The following is a 22,030-nucleotide window of genomic DNA, read 5'->3' as shown; positions in this document are numbered from 1 at the left end:
GCACTGTTGTTCTGCCTCCTGAATTGTGCTTCACTATGTTTAAATTTTTAACTTGAGGTAATGGTGTTAGATTTCTTTTATGGAAAAAAAGGAAAGGACTGATTATGATAACTCTTTTCTGTAGTAAAACCCATTCATTGTCTTCATTATGTATTACGGTAACAAAATCAGCATCAATGCATTCTTTGTGTCATATTTTTAGAAGGCTTTTTGTTTTGGTGAGAGAGTGCTGTTATTGAATTGTGTTTTGACCTATTTTTTCATTCATGTTACAAACTAAAGACTGGAAATGTGAAATGTAAGGGTGACAATTTGACAATTTGACCACATTCTGAGACTTGAATATGTTCACAAGTTGCAAAGCCCTTAATTCAGATTTGTCCCCAGCATTGTGGACCATATGTTCACAGCGCGTTCCATAGTTGGCGCTAGAAACATTCTGCATGTTCTCTGTCTCCATGAAAAGTTGTTGGAATCCACTAATGCAAAGTTCTCATGCTTATTGACTGCAAAGGTTGTGTGGGAAGGGCTATAACTTTGTCTTGAACAAATTTACCTCAAAATAAGCCCTCCTGAGTACAGTTTGACTTAAAGGTAAGTGTGCTCTGAATCTCACTTTAAGCCACATTATTCTATCCCCCACCCTGCACTTACTGACTTACAGTATTCTTATATTGCCATAATGTAGAGACTCAAAACAACATCTGAAGTCTGGCAACAGATTGCTTTTTTAATACATGATACCTGAACCATCTGCACTTAGAGTAATTAAAGAAAGTGACTGTTTTGGATTCAGTTTCAACCTTAGAAAATGTCACAGAAAATATCCTTTTGAGTCTCAGAGTTATAGGGGATTGGTGTGAAGCAGGTGGGTGGTTTTAAATATATAGACTCTGTGTCTTATAAAGTATACTCTGGAGAAACTTTTCAATTTGGCAGTAGTTTACTTAACTATGACATCAGCTGCAAAGATCTGGCAAAAAATGGAGCATTTCCAAACCTGCAAATGTTTTTTTTACCCCTTTAGTGCGGTTTCTAGCTAATGCACATAAGAGACCTGGATGTGTGTGGAAGGTGGCATCTTCCTCAGTGTTATGAAATACTGTCACATTAAGATTGTTAGTTCATTGTCATATAATCTGATAGTCAAATAAAACCTCTGGATCCTTCTAGCTAAGTACAAGAATGTTTGTATTTTGCTTTAGCAAAGAAAGCAGATGGCAAAATCTTACTATGGTTAACAATATTAGCAAAAATTAAAGTTGAACTTCAAGTGACAGGCAGAAACTTTTACTTTTGATGGTTTACCTATATTGCTGAATGTATGGTGAATTGTTTGACTCAACATTAAAGAAAACAATGGCTACCAGTGCTAAGACACCACTGAAGTCTGAAATAAATGCCATCAATCTTTTGAAGATGAGCATTAAAATGTTTTGTATATGTTTCTTCACAAGCTAAGGAAATTGTGGATGTGCAGATAAACTAACATAACATGTTGCTGCTAGGAAGGCATCAGGAATTAAAATGAGTAACACCTAAACAGCAGTTCTAAGATTAAGGCAAACTTTGAATCAGTTTTCTAATTGTGCACAATTAGAAAACCAGAGGTACAAGTAGGTATATCTTTTTTTATTTGCCAGGTCTTACCATTATGAGCATTCTTGTGATTACTTTCTTTACTTTTCAGTGTCTTATCCCACAATGGGTATGAAAAATACTATGTATAAAATACATCAATTAGTACATTAACCTAATCCAAGCAGGGAAAGATTCTGCTTAATGCTTCAGATTGCTTTGTGTCATAGGCTGGTTAGCACTTTACCTCTTTAGTCACTGAAGGTACAATGCAGTGCGGATCCAGAAAGACAGGGGCATCCAACTTACTTATTTCTAAGATTTATATATTGCTTTTTATTACTAACATTTTGTGGGAGGGATTCAAGTGCATACTGGAAATTTAGGTATGTACAATTAAAAATCGGAAAGACACTTAAAAGTGTGGGTTGAACAAATGGTTAATGGGAGGATGTGTGAACACACTGCAAGAAAATCAGGATGGATGCTCACTGTTTTATAACTGCCCAATAAACAAATCAGAACAAATACTCACTAAAGACCAGATGCAGTCTACTCACCATGTAAGCTTTGTGTAAGCAAATGCTGGGCAGATGCTGAATAAACAGGAGGAGACCAGAACAATTAGTAATCCTAATTAAAATAAAGTAATAAATCACAAGTAGACAAGCCTCAAGTTTTCATTTTAAAGGAAAACAGTAGAAGAATAAGCAAGTTTCCAAAAGCACAACAGAGAAGCAAAATCAAACCTTTCTGTTTTTCCCTATCCAGCATGTGCATCTGTCTTGCTTGCCCATCAACATCCGCAGATATCAGTGTAGGGACATAATGTTTTAGTAGCTTGTATACAGGTCCATGTCATAGTGCTGATTACAAGGTTTTTCATTCCAGAGGGATTCAAAATTCAACTATGATTGAAATAGTTTATAGAGCATGTAATTGTGCCTAGCATGTTGCAGTGGTGGCAGCAAAAAAGCCTACTGTGTTGCCACCATTGCATCCTCAAGTTGCTATGGAACACTTCTTAGGGTGGTGAAAACTTTAGGCCCAGGAACATCAGTCCATCCCTACTCACAGAAGTCTATTGTGACACATTTGCCATGTGGTTTAAGAGCAATAGCACTCATTTCTGCTCCAGCCTTTATGCCACAGCTGATATGGGTCTGGTGTAGGTTTGAATCCCTTGCTGTGGGCAGGATTAAACCCCTGCTCATCAGCTGATAGTGCAGGTTGAATGCTGCTTTGGATGGCTTTGTGCTGCTATTCACTTCTGGGCATGCATTCAACCAATGCAGGAGTTAAACCCTGCCCTTGACCCATCAGCTAACATCATGAGTGATGTCAGCTAATGGGTAGATGAGTATGATTTGGAGGAAGCGGCCTTGCAGGGCAACTTGAACTGCCTGGTGAGCCAAGGTTGACCTGTGAGCCCTGCTTTATAAGAAAACATAACTTCCTAAAAACTGTCTCATTTGTGACCTGAGGTTGCTTTTTGATTGTGGTTAGCATATCTGTTCAGGGTTACCAGCAGAAGAAAGATTAACTTTTAAAAGCAGCAAGAGGAAAGAGGAAAGTTAATGGATAAAGTGGATTGTTAGCACATAATTCAAACCTTAAGCATCTACTTCAGAGCTACTTTAAATGTTACATACATTTGCGGAAAATATATTGGATATTGAAATACTGTTTTTATGCTTGTTTATGTTGTTGAAAAAGCATAGCAGCAAGTTTTATTGCTTAGCCATAGTCTTTTACAATTCTTGATGAAAACTTAGCAGATGCATCTTGCAAATAAACCATAAATAGCAAAAGGTTAATATAATCAGGAAAATTCCACTATAAAAAGTAAACAAAAATAAGACCATCAACAAATGAATAAGGTGTAGAATTTTTAAAAAACCACAAATTTAAACACATATTAAATTTTGATATGTATTTTTTAAAATTCCAACTACTGTATTGAAAGAATCTGCTCTCACGTGTTTGCTGCTATTTTGTCAGAACCACGGTTGATCAAAAGTAAATCAATATATTGAACTATAAGTCTTAAAATGATTAACATCCTAGGAACTAAAGGAACCAAGATGAACTCTTTGTTTGACTCCCTGCATATAAATCAAACATTAAAAGTAGAATAAATAATCATGAATAGTTTTTTTAAAACTACTAAAATAGCTGAATTCAAAACAGTTTCAATTCACACTAACCTTGAACTGGAAACTTATTTGTACAAAAGAGATGCGGAAATCTCCAGCAGGCCAGATTCTCAGACTGGGCAAAAAGAAAACCTCAGTCTTTATCCCTTTCCAAACTGCTAAGCAAACTAAATAAACAGTCAGTCCTTGGCCTCTGTACTTAGCATTGAATTCAAATAATTGTTCTTCCCCTGCCACCTCCACCACAAGCAGCCATATAGCCTTCAGGATGTTCTGCAGCAGACTGCTTATCAAGGTTCTCATAAGGTTGAGGTGGGGTAGGGAGAACAGCTACTGCAGCAGCTCTCTCCTTCCTTGGAAGTTTTTAAACAGAAGTTGTATGACCATCTGTCATGAATGCTTTAGCTGACATTCCTGCATTGCAGGGGTTGGACTAGATGACCCTTGGGGTCCCTTCCAACTCTTAAGATTTATGATTCTATACTCTCATACAAAAAGCCCTGAAAGGCTAAACAAGAACAATAGGTGACAGATTGCATTATGTGGTATGCACAACTGTCACATAATTAAGTGCAGATTGCTTGAACACCTGTCATTCTGCTTACACCCATAGATATCTACTTCATCTTAGAATTTCTTATAAAGAATATTGCTTTATTATTAGTGCTATTTAGACCAATCTACCTTTCATTGTTCATTATTCTGAGGAATTACACTGCTAATTCCTGATATAATGAAATAATGGAATTTATGCTTTAGCTGAAAACATAAGGTAATTTAATTTATGACTTAAGTGAAAAATAAATGCTATATAAAAATTACTGCTGTTCTTTAAAAGTTGTGGCTGATACCAAACATTAAAACAGTTCTGTTGCATCTTCTGCTTGGCACATTATTGAAGTTTGTTTTAAGAAAATACCATAAGATGCTTTGCAACCCAAATCCTATAATGGAAACGTTTTTAAAGTGCAAATTTAAAAATATATTGCTATGGTGAAATGTTCCAAGACAACCTATAGACTATGATGTCATTAAAATTGCTGCAGTAAAGAATTCAGTATACATGGCTTTTGTCAATGACTGATAGCTTTTTCAGTACTGTGAAATGCTATTATATTTTGCTGGAATAGCTGTGGCAAACTTAATCCTATATGGTGGCAAGTCTGCAATTTTTATGACTGAAAGAGACATCACTAACAGACTAGGAAAATGTTTTAATCTTCTAAAAGGTCTAAAAACATTGATTACATTCTGTTTATTGTGACTACTTGATAAAAATAATTTATTTCTGAAATACTGAAAGGAAATCAGCAATTGCTTTCATATTAAACTACTGCTCATTCACATACAGGAGGTTTTTTTTCCAGTAGACTTTTGGGCATTTTTGACATGAACATGGTACTCTCTTTATGTGAGAGAGTGTTTTCTTATGCATGAACGGTATTAATTTTTTATATTGTATGTTTTCAGCTTAGGATGATGTTTAGCCTTTGACCTAACCACTTTCTTACAATAAACAGTTTGTTGATGAGAGCAGCTGCTAAGAAGATTGCTTCCAGACTGCTCTCACAGCACTGAGTGAGAGAAAAAGTAAAGCAGAGTGCACCTTACAAAGGGCAGGCATTGCAAAATTATATTCACTGTGCTTGCATTATATTATATCAACATCTCTATATTTATGCATTGAAATACTCGGTAGCAGAGTGTACAACAGCATAGTTGTGTGTCTTCAAAAATAAGCTACTGAAAAAATACTTACATTTGCAATGATTCTGGAGTAGAACTTGGATGCAGTGGTAGCTGGGAAGTTGGTAGAGATTTTCTTCTAAATTATGAAATTGTTCCAATTAGTACATGAGGGTGTAGTTGGAGAGATTCCTTGATGCCTGGAGTTTGGGTCTTCTTGGTTTGGAAAAAATGTGAACAAGTGGGGACATGATAGAGGTGCATAAAACCATGCATGTATGGATAATGGCATACTTCCTCTCTCATACTGTACAGTATAATTTGCTGCAACAGATTATGGTGATTGCTAGGGATGTACAAACTTCCCACCATTTTTTCTCACATAGATGCACATTCTTCTAGTATTTTTTCATTCTGCAATGAGTTTATTTTACCCAAGTCTTTCTTCCGGTGTGTCATGTGGAAATAAATTATCCATCAACATATTTGCAAATCAAATCCTTCCACATGTGTTTCCCTTCAAAGCTAATGAGTTTCCAGAGAGGTAGTCTTTTGTAGCAAAACAAGCAGTCTTGTGGCGTGTTAAAGATGAAAGTTAATGAAGTTGCTAATCGCCCATCACAAAACTATATGTAGCTGCAATTTTGACCATGTCTACTCAGTATGTCCAATTAAATTTAATGGGCCTTACTCCTAGGTAAGTGAGATTATGTTTGCAGCCTATCTCAGTAAGCTTGAGAGGATTGAAGCTCATGTCACTCACTTAACAACATAGAAGTGTTTTTTATTAGAACATTTATTTCTTAACTGTGTATGTAATACAGTAAATGGTCATGCATTTGCATGTGCTAAAATAGTGTTGAAGCTAATTTATGTTTTAAATTGTTTATAGTAATTTTTTGTGTGTGCCAATGTATTCCTGCTATGTGAAGAAGAATAATGATTTTTTTCAGATGAGATTTGACTGGGAGTAGGGCAAAAATATTTTAAGATTTGAAAATAATGATTAAGAGGGTGGATGGTAAAAAATGAGCGGCCAAATCCAGATGGTTCTTCCCACATTGACAAAGAAGTTTGGACTTTAACTGAGGGCACAGATAAAGTATACAGCTAATAAAAGAGATCACTTCTTTCCATGTGAAAAGAATAATAATGAATAATGCAGGGGTCAACAGCCCAATGTCCACAGGTACCATGATGCCCGTGAAGGCTTCCAGCGGTGCACCAATCAAGCAGACCCAGACTATGAGCTTTAATTTTAAAAATCAAGTCTCTAGCCCAAGTTATGGGGGGTAATGTGCAGGTACCATCTAAGAGATTTATATGAAATGTGAGTGAATACCTTGTATGTTTTTCCTGGTAATGCAGGATGCTGTGTGTTGTTATTAAATGGCAACAGCACCTTTTGGGTTTGTGTGTGTGTGTGTGTGTGTGTGTGAGAGAGAGAGAGAGAGAAAGAGAGTGCGCCAAAGAGCACACCATATTCAGGAGTAGCAAACCGTAGCTGACTTCTCATGATAAGCATATGGTTGTTGGTGGGGTTATGGTTGTCTGTCTAATTTTGTGTATTGCCATGCCTCTCTATAGCAGCCATTTTGTGACTGACACTCTCAGCAATCTTTCAAAACTTGCTCACAATCCAAAAAAGTTGGCCACCCTTGGAAAAATGTACTCTGTTGCATTTTAAAATCCACAGGAGAACATGGATTAAGACTGCAGTCTTAACTCCACTTACCTGGGAATTATTTCTGAGTGGTCATGGCCAGGATTGCAGCCTTAGTGCATATAGGCTGTTTCCCAGCAACAAGCAGCAACGTATACAAAGTCAACTAATAATAATAATAATAATAATAATAATAATAATAATAATAATAATTTATTATTTATACCCCACCCACTCTGGGCAGCTTCCAACAAAATATTAAAATACAGTAATGCATCAAACATTAAAAGCTTCCCTAAACAGGGCTGCCTTCAGATGTCTTCTAAAAGTCTGGTAGTTGTTGTTCTCTTTGACATCTGGTGGGAGGGCGTTCCACAGGGCGGGTGCCACCACCGAGAAGGCCCTTTGCCTGGTTCCGTGTAACATGGCTTCTCGCAGTGAGGGAACTGCCAGAAGGCCCTCGGTGCTGGACCTCTGTGTCAGGGTAGAATGATGGGGGTGGCGACGCTCCTTCAGATATACTGCACTGAGGCCGTTTAGGGCTTTAAAGGTCAGCACTAACACTTTGAATTGTGCTCGGAAACCTACTGGGAGCCAATGTAGGTCTTTCAAGTCCAGTGTTATGTGGTCTTGGCAGCCGCTCCTAGTCACCAGTCTAGCTGCCGTATTCTGGATTAGTTGTAGTTTCCGGGTCACCTTCAAAGGTAGCCCCACATAGAGCGCATTGCAGTAGTCCAAGCGGAAGATAACTAGAGCATGCACCACTCTGGCGAGGCAGTCCGCAGGCAGGTAGGGTCTCAGCCTGCGTACCAGATGGAGCTGGTAAACAGCTGCCCTGGACACAGATTTGACCTGTGCCTCCATGGACAGCTGCGAGTCCAAAATGACTCCCAGGCTGCGCACCTGGTCCTTCAGAGGCACAGTTACCTCATTCAGGACCATGGATTCCCCCACACCTGCCCACCTCCTGTCCCCCCAAAACAGTACTTCTGTCTTGTCAGGATTCAACCTCAATCTGTTAGCCGCCGTCCATCCTTCAACCGCGTCCAGATACTCACACAAACTGTGAGGCACCTGTTGGACAACAGCAAATATACACAAATGAATATCTAAATAACATATATTGCAAAGCAATTTGAATGACTATTCAATTTGCATATCTGTTTTTGCATATTAAAGCATTTGTAGAGAATTAAGGTGGAAAGCTTTCATAGTAGGAGTCTGTTGTGATGGGGCTCAAGTGAGTAGGTGAAAGGAAATCTATTTTATGGTGCATTTTCAGTGGATTCCTCTGACATTCCTAGTTATTGTGTTAGTTTCATTGTAATATTTTTAGTGTTCTTTTAAATGTGTGTGCTTTTGTGTTTTTTACTGTTTCTCCTGTTTTTATTGTACATCACTTTGAGATGATTGTTTAGACGGCAGTTAATAAATTAATGATACTAATAGTGATGGTTACCAGCTTAGATGGCTTTAAAGGGCCATCTAAAACTATCAATGGTACTCAACATGATGAATGGGTACTGTCTAATGCCTGTGAACACCAGTTGCTGGGGAGCACATTGGAGTGATTGGTTTTGTGCTCATGTCCTGCTTATGGGTTTCCAACAGGCATCGGATTGGTAATTGTGAGAATAGAATGCTGGATGAAATGAGTTTTGGACTAATTCAGCATAGCTCTTTTTATATTCTTAGAAGGGTGTTCAGTTGGCCCTTATGCTCACTTCTGTTCTGCATTAATTTGTGACAGCCTACAACAGTCATTTTAAACAGGGCATTGTGAGGCCAAAAGCGCATTGATTGTGAAGAGTTTGCTATATGTCATAGTCACAGTTTGATAGGTTCTGTCTGGCAAATTCTTAAAAGTTAAATTTATTGCACTGTAGCTGTATTATCTGCACAATCTGAATTTCCAAATGAACAAGTACTGAGGTTCGTCCCTATTTGCATTAATGCAAGCATGTCTGCCAACTTTATTTAAAACATAATTTTATGAAATGTTACCCAGATTAGGCCCCCACATTTGCTGTCTTCATCTGAGAAAAAAATAAAATATCTTTATCAGCTTTGTATATGATGTTAAACTTGTATTTCTGCAAACTTTAAATTACTATTTCTTATCATTATGTGCTAAAACAAAATAGTGTAAGTGAGAGGCAACCCTCCCACTTTCAGAGTTGCACTACTTAGCGGGGGGGGGGGGAGGTGTCATCCTAGTATAGGAATTCAAACAACTTTTTGAAATTAATTTTTGTGTGGTTCCTGGGATCATAGCAGATGTCACTTCTTTTTATCAGCAGACCATTTTCAAGTATTGACTGTGTTGGTGCTGGTGTTACCATTTCCTTTATTTTGGATCACACAAGGCTCCTATTGCTACTGTTTTAGATTGTAGTTTGTTTGTGTTGGTATAATGACATGGAAGATCTCCAAAGGACATTTGACAGTTTCACTTTTATATGTCTGGGGTAATATAGCAAGTAAAGTATGTGCACCAGTTCGCTTTCTTCATGGTGTTCAATTAAGACCCAGAGTGTAGTACTTTAAAAAAAAAATCAAAGACATTATTGATAAATTTTTACCCTTTTCTAAATTTCAAATAAGGGTGATTCTTGAACCAAACTTTTTACAAGTGAAAATAAGCTAGAAAAATAACATTTTAGCTATATGAAGGTGTGATATCTATAAATTCAGTCATGTTAGAAACAGGTTATTCATAGTCTTCAATACACTGCTGCTACTCTCTGTATAAGTTTCAGTTGGCAGCAAATTTTAATAAATATATGGTCTTATAGAATTTAAGTTCAAGCTATATGTATATTAAGCTTTATAGATTTTTGACAGTGTTCTTGTAAACTTACAAGTTACTATTTCAATGATCTTTTATCTATACTAGATGTCAGCTATTATGTACTGTGTAAAAAAATTAATTGATTTCATATACCCATCCTCTACATGACCTTTTCCTAAATTTTGTAATATGTACTTCCTTATAATTTGTTTCTTTTTTTTAAAGCTGTTTTTGATGTGTACATTACAAACATGTCAGAATCTGAATAGCTTCCATACTTTGGAGAGCTTTCTGTAGTTTTAACATGGCCAGATTTGGCACTTGATTAAGAGTTACAGGGTGGGTGAGTACTTAATGCTTTCCTAACTTTCCATTCCTTTACTCCAGATTGTTTCACAATGGCTTTTCCCCCTACAAGGTTCCAGTTGCATGTGTGCAAGAGTTACATTATTTTTGTCCTAGATCTTAATTCTTTAGGTTTAGTAATTCTTTAGGTTCACTGCCAAAATGATCATGAAACTTCCACAAATTGAAACATTGAAGTTGACGCTCATGCATGAGACTTAAAATCTACGCCTCCTATAAAGGAACAGCTGAAATAGCATTTGTATTTTGTTTTAAAATATATATTGGACTTTATTCCTAGAAACCAAAAAGCCTCAAAGTTCATTGAAGTGAGTTTATGTAAGTTTATGTAACTATGGTTTGCTCCATGGCAGGGAAGCAGGGGAAGCAGATTTCAGTTTGTTCATGTTTTCTTTGGTGACACAAGAATGAGATAATTTTTACCTTTCCATTTCATGTGATAAATGCCATGTGATGTCAGCTAATGTTTACTATGTTAACGAAACAGATACCTTTTCCCTTGCATTGTTGAATGCTTACGGTATTGTTGGTATACAATTGACAAGAAATATTTACATATGCAACCACCGAGATGAAATAGCACCTCCTGTCATGTCAAAAAGGAATATTGAAGTTGGCTCTGAAAGAGCTATCTAGCCATCTGGTAATATGCAAAAAGTGGGAGCTATTACATCACATCATCCTTCGGTATAACAAGTGGGGTATTGCATACAATTGTCCATGTTACTAACAGTAGGCTTAATGGTGCAAAGTGAGTGCCCATGGCTTGCTTCAGATGTAATACAGGCAACCCTCTATTTATAGGGGGTTTACATTCCAAAGCACTACACGCGCCAGTGAAATCACATATATTTGAAACACCATTGGGAAAAGCCTGCAAACACCCCATTCCGCTCCTGCCCAACCCCTTTTTGTGACTTTTTTGGTCACTTCGGGTTCGACACGCTGCACATGTGCACGGTCACACACATATTGAGCACGTGTAAATGGGGAGGTTGCCCATACATATACATGTTTAAAAAGGGGAAATATGGTTTAAATTTGTGAACATAAAATTATTGTATAACACTTAAGATTATAAACTAAAATTTGTTCTTTTGGTAGGAGCTTAATAACTTACTTAAATTGAGCTGTCATTGATTCTACCAGTTTTAGGGTAGGTTGTTATTGATATAAATGCTTGTGTATTTTTAATAGCAAAACTTTAAAGTGTTTGAAGAGTGCCACCTTCCTAATGATGATGATAATTTTATTATTTATACCCTGCCCATGTGGCTGGGTTTCCCCAGCCACTCTAGGCAACTTACAGCATATATTGAAACATAATAAAACATCCAAAGGTAAAAACTTCCCGATACAGGGCTGCAAATATAGAGATTTGCTGTGATGGCACATTCAAATGCCAGCAGGTGTCTATGTAAAACACAGTCCAAGCAAATGCATGCATTCTTAGCTAATTAAGCATGGTTTAATTTTAACACACATGGCTACTGATATATGTTTTGTGTTCTTTCTCATAATTTGATGCTGGCTTCTGTAATCATTACCAGGAACCTCGGTCTCACAATTGTGCTCTTTATGTGGTATTTCTGACAAGGTCTCAAGGGAATATAAGGTCAGATATTTGAACATTAGTACCAACACCTTTCATTTAAGTGGCCACTAGAGGCTGCCACAAAACAGTGCACACCTTGGTCTATAGCTTGTAAATAGTGTTAAGTTCTGAGTTCTGGAATCAAAGCACTTAGGTGTAGGGATTTTCTTTTCGTTCATAGCTTTGAAAAAGCAGTTTACAGACACACATATAGGTTTGTTTCATTTTTATTAATATTTATGTCTTATCAATATCCCTAAAAACAATATTATATTTCTGAGATAATGCTTAATAAAACTGGATATGGATTACTACTGGCAATGGTCTTCCCTTGTTTCATACATTTTTATATGCCAGTATATTTTAAAAGAAGCCCCTTTTTGACGCTAAACAAAATCTCATGGATCTTATGGATAAACAGAGAAGAAGGAAGAATGGGCTTGAACAACTACTTCACATTCTTTAGATAATGCTCTTTCCTTCAACAACTTAAAAAAGAATTACGTGTTAATATTTTAAAATAGATTAAGATTAAGAATAATAAGGGATATATTTGGCTAAAAAAAACTAGTTTGAAACAAAAAAATATTTCTTTTTGATGAAGTAAAGTGAATTTTGGCATAAAATTGTATTCATCATTTTTTCAATTGATTAATTGCTTGACACATATGTCTCCAAGTGACATAAAAAATGTGAAAGCATAAAGGATTTGATAAAATCGGGGGGCGGGGGGAATGTATTGCAATAAAAGTCGTAAAAGAGAATTAACAAGTCAGAACCAACATTTCAGCAGCAAAAATGCTCCCTCAGAAGGTGGTTTGACTATTGTCCATCAAAAAGAGAAGAGATTATAACATTCCAGATTACACCATATAAAATACAATGAAATCAATCTATGACTAGCTATAAAACATCAGTAAAACATCACTAGATACTGGTAGATGCATTCAGACCATCATCAACATCCTTTTGGCTCAGGTAAAAACCTTTTTATGAACAAGCAGGTGATAAATTTTCAAGTAAATAAGTAATACAATGGTGCATCAAATAATGGGGCACAAACTGTTTCAAACTGACTTTAAAACTCAATGAGCTTATAGCATAGCATGTGTTGGGAAAACTGTTGTTAGAAAACCTTATCTTCAAATAAATGATTCCTAGCTGATTTTTGTCTAATTTTGTTTTATGCCCATCAGGATGTCCATAGTTTATTTTTGGGGTGGCTTGAAAGAAATGTGAATGCAGAAGGATTAATCAGATCCAGCATGGTGTCCCTCAAGTTTGTATCATCTTGCATCAAAGGAACAGAAGTAACACCCTCGCTCATGCCGGTAGTTACTGAGATGGAAGCTTTCTCATCCGAACATTTCAGTTTTGAGAGATACAGGCAAAATCTACATACAAAGAAGCTTGGGAAAGTGGTTCTGTTTGCTGAAGTTACATCAACCACCATGAATCTTCTTGATGGGTAAGATTAGCTGTGATGGTGATAACTTTTTTTCTATATATTAGTTGGCAAAAACAAAAATGTTCTGTTGGACTTCCCATATTTCCAATTTACTGAAAATAATTCTGGCATAGGAATACAGAGACCCTTAACATTTGACCAATTTGCTGAAAGAGGTTAGACAAATGTTAAACATATAAACTGTCATTCATTAATCAATATATATGCTTTACTACAGAGTCTATAGTACAGTTTTCCTGTATTGGGAGCATTAGATCCTCAGTCTTATAGATGTAACAGCACAAGCTTTAATTCATGACACAGCAGCTCAGGGGTGTTCCAATGAAGTATGCAGCTTTTCATGTTGCAGGGTGGCAGTTGTCTTTTGACCATGTGGGGTTGGAATGGTGATAGGGATGAGAAGGTCACTCCTTTTGTCTTTAGGATACTCTGTTAGAGTTAAGCTGTCTCCTAACTTACAAAAAACTTTTTTATGTGTACCGCCCTTCCACTGATGATTGCATGGACCTAGAATCTCCTTCTAGTGTTTGGAGGAGATTGAGTTTCTTGTGCAGAAACAAGTTCCGAGCACAGAATAAGCCTTTTTCTAGCAGGAATTGAATGAATTTCTAATTTGAACTTGAACAAGTGGAGTTATAAGATTGCAACAGCAAATATATGTTGCACAGTTTCCAAGGTAAGCAGCTCCACATTTTTCCATTGTGACTGTTCTGAAACTGAGCTTGTGAAACAAAACATTCTTTTTTAGCAAGCAGGCTAACATGCTGAACGTTTCTTGTTGGCAATTTTGGTCTGTATAAATCTTTGTTATTTTAAAATTGTTATTTTAGAATTTTGAATCACACCACCAGCATCACTGCAGTTGTGGTTTTGGAAAAACTAATGAGCAAAGAGTATCTCATTGATAGCTGTAGTTCTTTAATTTATGAACGTAACTGTTTCAGGTTTTTAACATCAGCAACTAATTTCAAGAGCTTATGCCGTAATAGTTATACCTTAATGTGCTAATATTTTAATTACAGGTTAATTAAACTGTACTGAGCAAACTGTCTATATGCATGAAATTTCCCATAAATTGTATAATTTTAGAATATTTCAAGGCAAATGTTGAAATCTTCATTATATTTTGTGCTATTCTGTAGCTAGATGAAAAAACTGTCTTTTAATTTAATGGAAAGGTGAAGTTAAAGGTAAAGGGACCCCTGACCATTAGGTCCAGTCGTGACCGATTCTGGGGTTGCAGCGCTCATCTTGCTTTATTGGCTGAGGGAGCCGGCGTACAGCTTCCGGGTCATGTGGCCAGCATGACTAAGCCGCTTCTGGCGAACCAGAGTAGCGCACAGAAACGCCGTTTACCTTCCCGCCGGAGCGGTACCTGTTTATCTACTTGCACTTTTGACGTGCTTTTGAACTGCTAGGTTGGCAGGAGCAGGGACCAAGCAATGGGAGCTTACCCTGTCACGGGGATTTGAACCGCCGACCTTCTGATCGGCAAGTCCTAGGCTCTGTGGTTTAACCCACAGCGCCACCCACGTCCCTTAAGGTGAAGTTACTCTGCAGTAAATATAATGGTTACATGTCTTAAATAGACATATCCTATAGACGTATCCATATCTGGCTTTCCATCAGCAGAACAGTGCATCTGCCAAATCTTAATGCCTTTCAGTCTGTGTCTTTTAAGCATAGGATAGCAGCCTCAATTACGTGAACATTCTTTTTCTTTTTCTGATTCTTTTTCTTAGAAACTACATACACTAATATGATTCCACAGTGGGCTTTTCACTAAAGTCAGTGTGGACTGAGTAGTTAAAGATTTTAAAATATTCAGCTCATAAGAAAGCCAGATATGGAATGATTCCCCGCAGAGTCATTTCAGCAACAAAGAAATGCTGGCAGAATGACTGAAGTGAGATTGGGTCACGGGTGGCACAGGGGAGAAGCACACTTGTGTTGTATCCTATACTACTTCAGTCTACATCCAATTCCTGTTGGTGGTTCAACCTTTGCCCCGGACCAGATGCAAAAAAATAAATAAAGAATGAATCCATGTCATTGACTTGAGTGTGAGGGGGCAGGCGTCTCTGAGTGCACAAGTGGATTTGTGTTTCTTTCAGGGTGTGTAGGGGAGGGATAATAAGAGTGGGAGGGGCATTAATTCCTGGGATGCAGCATAGGGAGGAATGGTCACATTGTTTGTCAGGAGAGGGGATAAGACAGACTAGAAAGACTAGTTGACCCATGCAAGGGCCAGGCTATCCAACCATGTTGCATTCCTGATCACTGATTCAGGCTTGTTTCACTGGAGGCTGCTTTCCTCTTTAATAAGGGAATTTGTCCTGGATTTATAACATAAGCTCTCTTACTCAGCTGAGGCCCCTGTGTCCTGACATCTATGAGTGGGGCTGCGATTAGGAGACAGAAAAATGCCCTGTGGCAGGGTTGGGGAACTTCATGTCCAGGGGCAAAATACAGTCCTCCAGGCTTTTTTATCCAGCCTTCATGACTCTACCAAATACCCATTCCTCACTGACCCAGCTCTGCTCCCTCCTCAAGTGATTTAGCCTAGCTGGAATGTGTTCTTTAACTTTCAGTAATGTCTCCTCCTTGCTGGATAGTGGGTGGAAAGGTAGAGAGGGTGGTGATGTAGGTATAGAAAACCTGTGATTTTGTGGAGTGCCTTGTGTCTTATTAAATCTTGCAGATTGGTATTAATGTAGATTTAAAGTAACTCCAAAAATATCTAAAATAACTTTTTCTATAAAAGAGTACGTGTCAGTTTATAATCTGTTCAAATGAGTCTGTGTAAAGTTAATATTCACTTTATTGCGCTTTTTTTTTGTCACTGTAGCTAAGGGTATCATGTAGCAGAACTAACTTCCCATTTTTTTCTTTGACAGTCTAAACCAGTGTTTCCCAACCTTGGGCCTCCAGCTGTTTTTGGACTACAATTCCCATCATCCCTTACCACTGGTCTTGCTAGTCAGGGATGATGGGAGTTGTAGTTCAAAAACAGCTGGAGGCCCAAGGTTGGGAAACACTGGTCTAGACTATAGTCTATAGAACATTATGCTGTTACATTGTTAAAGCTAAGTACGTCACTTTACAGCCACTCTATCTTGGTTTGGGATCATGGGGGGGGGGCAGTATAAATGCTCTAAGTTTCCCAATGAAACAATACATGTGTATAATAAATTTATACTCAGTATTCTCTGTGTGCAGAAGACAGAAAGTTAGCAGAGCAAGAGACAAATTATTGCTGGTTCTGCTGTATTCCTTGCTTTTGTGCTCTTTCTCTTCCATTGTTCAGTCATAACCCCTGACAGGTACGCTACTTCCCATGACCAAGCCCCACACATGGAAGTAATAGTGTCCCTGGAGCTTGTACAAGGAAACCTATATTGCTCCCTTGCTATAGATAGAGTGCACTTTTCAGGTGCCAGGACTAAGTGGCATGAGAAAAGAGAAGGGCTAGGGAAACTAAACTGGGGTGGTTAGTCCCTGCCATCTTTGGTTTGCTAGTTTCCCATACTCCACTACATGACGGAGGCAGGAGAGCAAAGAACTCTGAGAGCCAGGCACAGTTCCCTTCAGTTCTCTCCTGCCTAACGGCTTTCTTCTGGCTCTCTCTTATCTTCTCTGTCAGCTAAGTGTTTTTAACATCAACAGCACTTTATTTCTACCGTATTTTTCGCTCCATAAGGCGAAATTGAAATTGAAACATTGAATTGCATTCAAATTGCATTCAAACATTCTCTCAAAAGCAGGGTGTGGGATATTCTTTGGCCCAGATTGTGTCTACTGTTAAGCTATGACTGTGAGGAGGAAACAATAAACTTCTGCTTCCATTTTTAATAATCCTGGTTTAGGTCATGTCCCAAACCTAAACTATGGTTAATGAAAACAACCCAGTTTCATAAACTATGGTTTGAAATTGACTTGATTCCACTAACTATAGTTAAGGCTAAACACAGTTTGTCCATGTTGGGACATCACAAGAAGCTGCAGTTAGCTTAAAATGAAAGTTAGAGTCTCATCTTGCAGCTGTGCAGGAGGGAGAAGATGGCATTGGTCCATGACTCACTAGTTTCTTGCTGTAAAGCTAAGCCATGGTATAGTCTTTCATGTGAACAAAGCCTTTGAGAGATGCGAGCACAATGACACCTTTGTGTAGAACTAGTTATATACATTTTGGATTTTTGGCCTAGAGCTACATTAGAACATGCATAAAATTAAGAGCTGATGCTATGGTGCTTAGGCCATTTATTTTATTCTTTTCAGACATGTTTATACATGGTACTAGGGTTATTTACCAGGTTAATAAAATGCAAATAAATTATCTTGAATAAGCTTTGATTTCACAGAAATGTATTAATGTAATTTTAGGCTTTTCCTGTTTATGGAATTTTTTTGAGTTTTGAAGGCTTTTTAATATAAAAATGTAATGTGATTTAATAAATGAAATTGTGAGATCTTGAGATTGCAAATGACATCTCATATTCAGATAATGGGCATATAAAGTTTATATTTAATAGGCTTCCAAACCTTTCTGAAGCTGGATACTAAATCTATCCCAGTCCCTCAAATCTACATATCCCCCCCCCCCAAAAAAAAAAATTAAGACAGAGAAGAAAGTGGGCTGGAACTAATTTAATGGCTGAGTGACCTCACAGTAGAGAAACAGCCGGAGTCTAATAGGGGTCTTTGTCTACATTTCCACCCTAGCTGGTAACTTGCCAGTCAAAAGTCAAGCAAGAGAAACAGGTGGGAACTATTAGACCTGTCATAAAGTTTGAAAAATTGATTCTGGAGCCTAAATGAATAGATTGAACTTGACAGTGTTGTCCTAAAGATTCTAAGAAAAATTCTGTAGTTTAATTTTGAGTCCCTTGATTATTCATTAGCTCTCCAGATGGCCTGTATTGATGTATCACATATTATTATACAAGCTGTATTATTGTTGGCATATATTTGCATGTACAACTAACAAGCAATGTGTGAACACCTCTATTAGTATCTTTAAATTAAGGGGTATTACTCAAATTGTAAAATAAAGATTTGTTTAAATATTAAATAATTTGGAATGATCTGTAATACTTATATTACTCTGACATCAGAAATGTTTAAATCTATTGGGGCTATCATTCTGGAATGATTTGTTCAAAATTGTCATTGTCATGGTGGCTGTGGAAATTAAAGTTAAATTTATCATTTTATAGCATGTCAGTCAGAAGCATTACCAGTTACTAGGACAGGTTAATGCTGTAGTCCTTCTGTAACGTGCATATCTTTGTTCATTATTAAGGATGTCCCTGGAAACTTACAAATTTCATGTAGGTTAGGAATAATTCAAGAGTTGCTTGAGAAATACATCAAGTGTCAGGCAACTGGTTTCAGTCAAGTTAATTAAAATCATTATTAAAATCAAGAAGAAAGAAGCAAAATTTCAGTCAGTGATATAAATCAAATATTCCTTTTTGTGATTTCATAGATTTCTAAAACAAGTGTGCTAGAATTAAAACATACTTGTTTGCAGCTAAACAGAGCCTTTATGCTGCCTGGGAGCATATTCCAAAATATTTGTTTGCATAGCCTCATGCAATGCAAGCATCTCTCACCCCTCTCCCTCCCTGCAAGGCTTTTCAAGAAGATGGGAAATCTTTATGACAGCACAGACTTCAGTGGGAAAGAGAAACTGCCCAAAATTCAGCAGAAGTACTTTGTGTGAGTTGGTATCTACTCTTGCAAGTTGCCTCTGCCTTATTTAGGCAATGACCGCTCCCCGCCTAAAACGGGGGGCGCCCTTTGCGTGGACGCGTGCAGCCCCTAGATCTGGAGCGGCTCCAACAGCATAGGCTTGGCTTTGCCTTCCCTCAGGTGGGATACCTGGAGGTCTCCGCCTACTTCAGTCAGTTGTCCAATCCCACCTGGGGGAAGTGTTGCCAAGGAGATCAGGCCAGGTAGGGGAGGGATTACCTGCCCACACAATAGAGGGAGGATCTTACCTGGGAATCCTCACTTGGCTCCAGAGCTTCTCATAGCACGAGTCGTTATTCCACATGACGGGGGGGACCGCGCGGGATCTGGGGACTCTGCTTGTCCACGCAATAGTCTCCAGTGATCCCTGATCCTTGGGAGGTGCTTCTTCAGGCGTTCAAGGAAGAGGACATTGTGTAAGCAGGACACTTAGCAAATCGCATACTTTTAGACTACAGTGAGACTCCAAAGAATCTTGAAACTGGTTCTGTGAACCTAAGGGGTTTGCAGGTTTGTATATTTTGAAACAACCCCCTCTGCTGCCTGGCAAACTGCTTTGGAAACTGAAGAGAGTTTCATAAGCAGGTAGCAATACTTTGCAGGAAAGCAATAATTTAGACCCAGGATTGTGAATTGTTTTGTCCTAACAAATTATTATTACTAGCTGGCCTTAAACCATGGTTTGTTGTTGGCTTACCAATCATGTTTTATTATCGCGAACTTGGATTGAAATGTACTGTTAAACTATCATTCCTGATCTGTTTATGTGCTCATACCAGGCAAGGAAGATGAGATACACACTTCTTATAAAGTATATGATTCCTTTCAAAAATATGGAAGTCATGGTACCAAATGTGATTTTATTTTGTAAAGTGATTTTAGTGGCAGGAATGAATGGATAATATGAGTATTTCCAAGTAGCAGAACTTTGTTTGTAAAGAGCTTTGTTCAGGACAGGGTAACTCCTACAATATGTGATTATTATTTTCATAGCATTATGAAACAATGCTCCTTGGGCTTGTGAATTATGTGCTCAACATTGGTTTATTAAAAAAAACATTTAAAGTGAATTGCAGTTTTCTGCATGAAAGTATTGTTCAAGAGCTACATGTTGTTAGCATTATCATTTTTGTGGCACTTTTTTTTCCTGTGACTTTGTCCACAAGTGGTTAGATATTGGGCAGGAGAATGATGTCATGGCTAAAAAAAGTATATTATTCACTTTTTACTGTGCATAAAATGTGGATCGTTAGAACAGAAAACATCATTACATGCTGTAGTATATGAACCAGTGAACAGAGAAAGAAGCAGCTAAAATTGTTAGTCACTTCAGGTTCCTATACTCATTTTTAGAGGAATGTTTCAAAACTGACATTTTTAATTTAGTGGACTGAATGTGCAGCCATAAATGTCAATCCAGCACATGCAATGTTTTTTTAAATGGAGAATTAGATAGAAAAGAGATTGAAATACTGGAATTTTACAGTATATGCTATACTGTCTTCTTTTGCAAGTTGATCTATTTTGAGCCTTCTCCCTCTTTTTTTGGCAAGAAACATCAAAGTGAAAGTGTTGCAAGCTGCTTCAAGCTATGAACTTGATGTTACTTAATTATTAGGATCTGATTATAGTTTGTAGCCTTTAAATCAGCGTTTCTCAACTCGTGTGAATGGGGGGGGGCATGGCATGAGGCTAGGGGACCACAAAGGGAAGTGAGAAATGAAGAAAACAGAGAAGTGACCCAGAAAAGAAAACAGAAAACGGAGAAGTGAAAAAAATAGGAAACAGAAGTAAAGTGAACAGAGAAGTGACTGTGCTTCCCAGTGGATGGATCGCCACATGCACTATGCGGCAACATTGCTTCTACTTCCTTCTCCCTGCCACTTCTGCACTCCACTGCTTTTCCTCTTTGGCAGCAGTTAGTGATGAATTGAAAGATGATGAAATAATTGTGCGTGTGAGTCATTTGAAGCAGCTATATAATGATATGGAAGTTCATTTCCGTGATCTGCTGGACATGGATATTCCGGCCTGGGTAGTTGATCCATTTGCTGCCTGTGAATGCTGCTGATGTTTATGTTTCTGTGTAAGAAGTGCTCATACAGCTACAGAGTGGTATAGCAGCCAAAGTAACTTTTAGTCAAGAAAAGCTAAGAGTGCAATATCTAAAAAGGTTCCATGGCTTTGGGATAAAGCAAAAAAAAATTTTTTATGGCATTTCCTACTTCGTATTTCGTAGAATCAAGTTTCAGTCATGTGAATTATTTACTCAGCCTAATGCAGAATCGCCTTGACATAATGGGCACAGGTGATCTTCTCTTACCCCTCACAGCAATAGAACCAGATATAAAAAAGCTTATTTCTAGTCATCAAGCAAAAGTATAAATTTTTATGTAATTGTAGTTTGTATAAATTATAACAATTATAAATAAAATATGTTCTCTTTACAAAGAAAACATTTAAATAGCTATCTTTCTACCAGTGGGACTGGGAGGGGGGCACAGGAAGGAAACAAGGTTGGATAGATGTTGTTATACCAAGTACTGCTCTTACTTTTTGATTCATACAGTAACTAGTCCCTAAGATAATTGACTTGGGAAATCACCAGACTAAACCATTACATAGTTCAAATTCTCTGCAGTGGTATTACATTGCTGGAGGATTCTTAATTGAGCCGCCCCTCCTTTTCTCATGTACAGCAATTCACGTTGGGTGGATTTGTACAGCAATTTGTGTATAGCAATTCATGCTGAACATGAATTCATGTGCAGCAGTTTGTGTGCAGCAATTCATGCTGAATGTGAAGTCATGTACAGCAATTCATTGTTCAGTGGACTTGTGACTGGTTGGCTGACTTGGACCAAGATAATAGAATTGTAAAATTGGAAGTGACCACAAGGGTCATCTAGTCCAACTCCCTTCAGTGTAGGTATCTTTCACCCAATGTGGGATCCAAACTCATGACCCTAAGATT

The 22,030-nt window shown here is 37.7% G+C and overlaps 1 protein-coding gene across 1 annotated transcript in view; it reads left to right on the top strand.

The window, feature by feature from the left end:
* The window catches only part of HLCS (holocarboxylase synthetase), an 84,979-nt gene that overhangs the window by 13,938 nt on the left and 49,011 nt on the right, over positions 1 to 22,030 (top strand). The window contains exon 6 of the mRNA XM_079974885.1: positions 13,031 to 13,302. Within this exon, the coding sequence (XP_079831011.1) occupies positions 13,031 to 13,302 (272 nt within the window). The remainder of the gene's footprint in view (positions 1 to 13,030; positions 13,303 to 22,030) is intronic.

The sequence above is a fragment of the Podarcis cretensis genome, assembly GCF_951804945.1.
Source record: "Podarcis cretensis genome assembly, chromosome: 4".
In the NCBI taxonomy this organism is placed as follows: Eukaryota; Metazoa; Chordata; class Lepidosauria; order Squamata; family Lacertidae; genus Podarcis; species Podarcis cretensis.
This window is presented reverse-complemented; position numbering and strand designations above follow the sequence as displayed.